Consider the following 8,265-nt stretch of genomic DNA (forward strand, 5'->3'; position numbering starts at 1 on the left):
GCGTTCGCTCGTCACGCCGACGACCCGGGCTCGATTCCCCACATGGGTATAATGTATGTCCCAAGCCGTGATATTGCTGGAATATTGCTAAACGCGGCGTAAAACTAAACTCACTCACTCATACTTCCAGTGCAGCGTTAAACAACAAACAAACAGAAAACAACGAACTATTTAGGTCAGATGAATAAATGACGTAAAAGCTGGCACATGTATGTGTTTATTGCCTAGCGAGGTTTCACTGGTGTTTGGCGAGGTTTCACTGGTGTAGTGTTGTCGCTTGGATTTTCTACTTTCAAGTAAAAAAATTGATGGAAGCAGTGAAAATGCTGACAGGACTAACACCTTGACAGTTGCCTCCCGTTGTCCATGATGCAACCCCCACAATGTCTCCGTTACACCGTATCGGATTTCCAATGTCCCCCTGCAGAAGAGAAAAAGATATACAATGCTTTCTTCAGTTGCAGCAGTGAGTGCGTACCCGCCCCTAATAGCTCAGAATACATCCATGAGTAACTCTCTAGTCTATATGGCATCTGCTTTCACGAACAGGTAGGGTTACGAAACCATAACGGGGTAAGCTGATGGGGGTAACCATTGCGGGTAACTTGATTGGGTAACTTGATGGGGTAAGCTGATGGAGGTAACCACGATGGGGTAACCGTGATGGGGGTAACCATGAGGGGTAACCTGATGGGGTAACCATGATAGAGTAACCTGATGGGGTAACCATGATGGTGTAACCTGATGGGGTAACCATGATGGTGTAACCTGATGGGGTAACCGTGATGGGGTAACCACGATGGGGTAACCGTGATTGGGGTTACCATGATGGGTAACCTGATTGGGTAACCTGATGGGGGTAACAATGATTGGGTAACCTGATGGGGTAACCATGACGGGGTAACCTGATGGGGTAACCATGACGGGGTAAGCTGATGCGGTAACCATGGCGGGTAACCTAATGGGGTAACCATGACGGGGTAACCTGATGGGTAACCATGGGGTAACGACGATGGGGTAAACACCATGGTGTAATCATAATGGGGTAACCTGATGGGGAAACCGTATCCCGACGAAGTCCTGACTTGTCCCTGGCATGGGGACATTGTTCGAAAACCATTTCTGGATTAATGATGCGGAAATTATTATGTCATAAAGTTTAGTTCACAACATATCATCATACCATGATTTGGTAGCAACGATAGGGTAACCTGATGGGGGTAGCCACGATAGGGTAACCTGATGGGGTAACCATGCTGAGGAAACCATAACGGGGTAACCTGGTTGGGTACCTACGATGAGGTAACCTGATGGGGTAGCAATGATAGGGTAACCTGATGGGGTAACCTGATGTGGGTAGCTGAGGAAACCATAACGGGGTAACCTGGTTGGGTATCAGGTAACCTGATGGGGTTACGAAGTCCTGACCTTTCCCTGACGTGGGGAAAAAATTTAGAAAACCATTTGTGGATTAATGCTGAAATTATTAAGTCATAAATGTTTGTTCGCTAATAACAACAATTGCAGGAAAACAACATCTTTCAGTGTTAAAATATAGATACCTCTGAGATGACATCTCCTTCGACACACGTGTCAGTTGCTGTGATGTTGGCGCCCAAGGAGGACACACGTGCTTGGCAGTCAGCTCTGCTAATCAGGGTGACATTTCTCTGCTGGAGGATAGGGATGAAAGTACCATCTGAAGAAGAATTGGAAAATACTTTCTGAAATGAGTTCACTCAGAATTCTACCGTGACTATGTGAAATATTCGAAACTGTCTGTACAATCAATAAAATTAGACACTATCAATCCTGGATTAAAAATGCATCTGATTTCATGACCGCTTTACTGTGCATATATACAACACTGCCGCTTTACTTTAGCTTTACCACCAACATGGCTAATATCAACACAACAGACGTGATGGAAATGCTTATAAAACATTTATTAAACTCGAAAAATACAATCACATGATTTTTCCTCCACAACTATTAGGAAACCTCGCTGTCACATTAACTTCCATTATATATATTCAAACTCAATTACAATGCACAGCCCCAAACATAAACAAACAATATCTAACTTATAAATCAGAAAGCCTTGTAAAAATACACCCCTATCCTACAAAAATTGCAGCAAAACGTTAGTAAACCTTTGCCTACCTGGTAAATGGTATATTTGTTTCCGTTTAGAATGGGAAATTCCAAAGATAGCAATCAGGAAAAACAATTGTAAATCTGGACCAGACAAACCAGCGATCGACACCATCTACGCAACTCAGTGATCAACATCATGACTACAATCCAGTGATCAACATCATGAGCACACCTGGGATACGATGGCTTGTGTCAACCAAGTCAGCGAGCCTGACCACCTGTTCTCATCAGTCGCCTGGATCGGGTGGTCATCCCGTGAAGATCCGGGTTAGAACCCATGCTTGTCGTAAGAGGCAACTAATGGGATCGGGTGGTCAGGCTCGCTGACTTGGTTGACACAAGCCATCGTATCCCAGGTGTGCAGATCGATACTCATGATGTTGATCACTGGATTGTAGTCATGATGTTGATCACTGAATATTGCCTAGTGCGGCGCTAACAAAAAAGAAACCGGTCTTCCATAAAATAGCCTTACTCTCTAACGTTTCCCATCCAAAGATGTCACACTGTAATCCAGCGTGATCTACGGCAAGCCCAATAAAGGGAAGGCCATTCACACTGACTGGGTGGTCTGTCCTTAACTCGACATTGTCGTTTCTGAATCCAGGACCATTAGCACTGAATCCAGCATCCTAAAACATTAAAGGCTATTTAAAGGCACAGTGTCACACCATATATTTTTATAAATACATATTGCATTTCTCTCAATAATACTAACTATCAGCCCTCAGGGAAGCTACCATATACTTTGTTCCAAACAAAATTACGTAGGGCCATTAGTAGTGATCCTGGAATCCTAAAAATATATAAAAATATTTAACATTACAAAATCAACAAACAGGTGACTGATATTGAGAGCGTCACCGAAGTACGATAACAAGCGTTTGACAAGACACTGGAACCATTCTGGTTTGGCATCCATGCCTGTTATGAGCTGATGTTAGTCGGACCCTGACGTTGGGTTATTGTCTCGTTTGTCGTTGAGCTGAATGTATTCAGATGCATAGGTTTCCTGGAGTGTGGAATGTTTTCATCAGAGGCGACTTCATGAACGTTGTAAGAAAGATAGATGAAAATTAAAAGTACTGACTCAAGTTTCTAGTTGTATGCATTGTTATATGCTATATTGTTAGCATATGTCTTTAAAAGTAGAAAACGATTTTTAGACAATACAATGTAAATATGGGCTATAGATCGCCAGCAACTGAAGGTAGATCACCATAAAAGGGACCATGGGGACTTACAGTGCCTTTGCTACCAACATGGACCCTAGCTGGATTTATACCATCCCTTCAGCCACTGGCTATTGTAGTGAAATCTAGCCATAATTTAAACTTACAAAAATACTACGTTTAAAAAATCTGGTAAGAATAAATTTACCTTGAAGACCAAAACAAGTTATAAATTCATGACACATAACACTCATTCTCAATAAGGGGTGCGTGCTTCTCTTAAACTTAATTAGCAAATGTTATTATCAGTATGGTTGGATAATGGTACCAATCTGACCAACATACATCATGCATAAACAGTCCAATAACCCTAAAGGTATAGTTGTTAAGCTACGGTAATACGTCAAGTTGAAATGTTCGTTACTGACGCCGGTTGCAAACCCGTACTCTGCACTGTAACTTCACGCAGTTTGGTATACTAATACCTGAATATCAGTACATCAGGTTATTGATCTTGGTCAAAAGTATAATTTTATGCAAATTGTTAAGCCAGTGCATTTTCTTTAGATAAATGAATTTAGTCTAATGCCATGACGCCACTTTTGAGGAAATGTCCGTGACTAATTTTCAGCTTGACATGTACATGTACATAATCTTCCTCATTCATTTTGAAGTGATACGGTGTATGTTTACAGTTATGGTATTTGTCATTGTAAACAAAAACATTTACTAATCTAGGTAAACCTAATTTCAAAATTTGCCACGTGCCTACAATGTAGAATGCACATACCCGAAGAACACTCGAGATGGCGGTGATCGTTGCTCCAGCTAAGACCGACAGGTCATTCGCATCAAACACAAGCCTGTAGTCACTGCTCATGGCGCTGAAATATAAACCAAAGTTGGCACGTCTCATATTCCCACCTCCTAACTAGTCTTGGGAATTGGTTAAAATCACATAACTGATGATTGGTTCATTACAACCGATCAAGCATAGAAAATAATTGTTTAGCGAAATTTTCCTGGTTCTTATTGTTAATACACAAAAACATAAAGGAAAAACATGTAGTTCTTTGGGAAGTTTTTTGCAAATTGCACATCTTTAAAAGATGACTAGTATGTTAGGAACATAAATTTCTTGGGGTCTTTAAGATAAATTCATTTGTGACTTGGAACGAGCTTGTAGTGCTCATAAAATGTAACAGACAAAACCAACCATGTGAAAATATTGTTCATGCAAAAAGTGTTCCAGGATCGTTTGTGTTCGATAATGAGAAAACATGATCGATTGCTTGGTCGTTTAGTCACTGCGAACAATCTTCGATTTTTTCAATTAATCGGACCACCACTACTCCTAACTGCAAAATGTGGACTAATCTAAAAAAGCATACATGTTGTTTATATCTGCTTTGTCCAGTGGACCTTGTTAAAACGTTGAACCAGACAATCAAATGACTGACATCATGAGCATCGATTTACGTCACTCTGCATACGACGACATGCACAGGCCAACTTTTTACCATACATTAACAGAGATGCCAACCCCAAAGTTGCAAATAGTAGAAGATCAAAATTAGTAGTTTCACCATAAAATTACTAGTCAAGTAAATACTTAAAATCATGATGGATTCTGAGAAAGATGTGAGGACACTTATCAAGAGTGAAACTTTCATTCAGCAGATTTCCAAATTATCAGTATTACATTTCTTCTTGTCGTCTCTTTTAGGCGAAAATGTATGTTTTTTGTCTATATATCCGAATTTTAATGACTGTTCTTCAAATTTCGTAGAAGTTCTAGTTCAGTGGTATTGGCGTAGTTTGAGGCTAAAATTCGTAGCGACTACGATAAAATCGTAGAGGTTTGCATCTCTGCTTTAAGCCCATTGCAATTGGAAGTTAAGAACCATATAATACTGAGCTGCGTTGGTCATTGTCCCAAATCATGTCCTGGGTTATTTTGGATATGATGACATTAACCAACAAACAACTGATACCGTTAGTCGCTGCAAGCATGGATTAACAAAGACCAATCCTAATAGTTTCTTATTCATCTGTGAGAAGTATAGCAGGGTTTATTCAGAATCAAATCACAGGTTGCTTTGCGGCAGTGGTCATTGTCCCAAATCATGTTCCAGGTAATTTTGGATACGATGACATCGAACCAACCGATAGCGTTAGGATGGATTAACAAGAACCATTCCTAACAGTTTCTTATTCATCTGTGAGACTCAAATATCATAACAATAGATACCTTTGAGGATAGCACTGAGCTGCAGTCACGCCAACGTTAGTTCCAGCTACCATTCCACAAATATGGGTCCATACCCCGGATATATTTTGCTGCAGACTCCCAACCCAAGGAAAGTCATTCGTAATAACATCTGTCCCACCAGAAAAACGTTTTTGAGGAACAGCTTGAGATGTAGCTGAAATAGTAAACACATAAAACAGTAAACAGTCGAGTCTGGCAAAACAGTAAGTGAGTGTTAAAATTTGATGTTACATTGGCAATATTTCCGCCATATGACTGTTACGATACATTAAAATTGGTTGATTAATGGATTGTTGTTTATCGCCGGTCAGGCTCGCTGACTTGATTGACACATGTCATCGTATCCCAGTTGTGTAGATCAATGCTCATGATGTTGATCACTGGATTGTCTGATGGGGACTCGATGGTTTACAGGTCGCCGCCATATAGCTGGAATACTTCGGAGGGACGTTTTTCAAATATATTTTAAACATTACACCTCAAATCATCCTGTTTATGAAGTTATTTCACTGTCCTTTCTTGAATAACAAAGAACCAATGTTCCAATAAAGGACCTGTGTAAGAAAGCTATGCTTATATTTTGTTCCGCACAACAACACTGAGGAATCAGTGCAAAATCTGTAGTCAGAAAACCATGACATATACATTTGGAAGCACCGTCTCCCTTAAGTAACATTATACTCGATCAAGGTTTGCATTGCATGAAGCACAGTGCAGACTTGGTTATTCCAGGTTTGCGTCTGTTTCTGTGAGTGAGTGAGTGAGTGAGTTTAGCTGTACGCTGCACTCAGCAATATTCCAGCTATATTGCGGCGGTATGTAAATAATCTAGCCTGCACCAGAAAATCCAGTGATCAACATCATGAGCATCAATCTACGCAAATGAGATACGATGACATTTGTCAACCAAAGTCACCGAGCCTGACCACCTCATCCCGTCAGGGGGCGGTGGGGTAGTCTAGTGGTTAAAGCGTTGGCTCGTCACGCCGGGTTCGAATCCCCACATGGGTACAATGAGTGAAGCCCATTTCTGGTGTCCCCGCCGTGATATTGCTGGAATATTGCTAAAAGCGGCGTAAAACCAAACTCAGTCAGTCAGTTCATCCGTCAGTCGCCACTAACGACAAGTATGGGTTGCTGAAGATCAGTTCTAACCCGGATCTTCACACAACTAAATATGAATCACTTTCGTGGTGAGCCCGGTGCTTGTCAACGTACCCTAAGCGGTTGTTTTTAGTTTAGAATTACAATCATCAGTTAGGACTCGATGATAATGATAATAGCCTGTAGGCTGTAATAATATTTCGTTGAAAAGACTGACTGACTCACTGAGTTTGGTTTTACGCCGCTTTTAGCAATATTCCAGCAACATCACGGCGGGGGACACCAGAAATGGGCTTCACACATTGTACCCATGTGGGGATTCGAACCCGGGTCTTCGGCGTGACGAGCCAACGCTTTAACCACTAGGCTACCCCACCGCCCCTCGATGAAAAGAACCCACTACTGATACATTGAAAAACTGTTACCTGACAAGCACATTAGTAGAACGATAGAGGTTCGACATTCTTGCTAGTCGTCGTTTAATGGCTGGAATAATCCTGATTTCGGAATTAAATGCCAATCGAAAATCAAGTTGGCTGCAATGATATTTCAATGAATAAAAACACTGCTGGTCAATTGAAAAAACTGTTACCTGACAAGCACATCAGGACAAAGATGTAGAGGTTCGACATTCTTGCTGTTCTGGAATTCTGTATATCCTCTGACGATGCGGCTGTTCCTAGACAGAAAACACCTCGGAGACAGAGTATTTAACGAAGTTCTTGACAGTGTGCAACCAATTTGATTGGGTATTCATAATGCCACGTAACAATACGATTGGATGTTCACATATGTTGTCAAACGCCGTGGGGTTCCAGGCTAATAGCCATGCCAACAGTATCAACATATCCAATTTCTTCACAGCAGGGCGAACGAAGCACCTGTTACAGTACCCGGTATGACACCGTTACACAGAACGACACGTTTCAAAGTGAGTGAGTGGGTGAGTTTGTGAGTATGGTTCTACGCCACTTTCAGGAATATTCCAGCAATATCAGGGCGGGTGAAACCAGAAACTGGCTTCACAAATTGTGCCCATGTGAAAAATTGAACCCGGGTCGTCAGCGTGACGAGCGAAAGCTTTAACCGCTATGCTACCCCACCGCCGCGTGCAGCGTAAAAATACAACCGTAAGCAAATGTTATAAGCAATGTAGTGAAGTACAGAGACGGTCAAGGACGTAGTATATTCATGGTAATAGGCAGTCGACGGTAACTTCCATACAGCACTTAAAAGTTTGACATAATATCTTGTTTAACTGCTTTGTGTAACGGGTTACTGGAAGTGGATCTTTATCGAAGGAATCATCATGTTTTTAAGTGAAAAGTATCCCCATCATCTGTTCATCAATGAAATCACGAGGCAAATCTATCCCACAATGGACAGGCCATGGCGATATCGTGTCAGGTATTTTGCAAGACGATATATACTCATGCCAATAATGGTTGTCACCCCTCCCCACCCCAACCCCACACACATCACACCCCACCCCACACCCCTCTCCAATTAAAAAAATTCGTTCGTTAGGTATCCCCATGTTGTTTATTGCGAGCCATAAAA

General features: G+C 41.5%; 1 protein-coding gene across 1 annotated transcript; it reads right to left on the minus strand.

Moving 5' to 3' along the window:
* Nucleotides 1-278: 278 nt before the first annotated feature.
* LOC124264588 (trypsin-like) lies at nt 279-5,749 on the minus strand. The gene is made up of 5 exons (XM_046699338.1): nt 5,581-5,749; nt 4,120-4,213; nt 2,633-2,789; nt 1,563-1,699; nt 279-421 (listed from the first exon to the last, which is right to left on the minus strand). Exons 1-5 carry the CDS (start codon nt 5,631-5,633, stop codon nt 293-295), a joined length of 570 nt encoding a protein of 189 aa, XP_046555294.1. The 5' UTR covers nt 5,634-5,749; the 3' UTR covers nt 279-292.
* Nucleotides 5,750-8,265: the final 2,516 nt, after the last annotated feature.

This window comes from Haliotis rubra, unplaced genomic scaffold (assembly GCF_003918875.1).
Source record: "Haliotis rubra isolate DU_JTF1 unplaced genomic scaffold, ASM391887v1 Scf930, whole genome shotgun sequence".
Taxonomy (NCBI): domain Eukaryota; kingdom Metazoa; phylum Mollusca; class Gastropoda; order Lepetellida; family Haliotidae; genus Haliotis; species Haliotis rubra.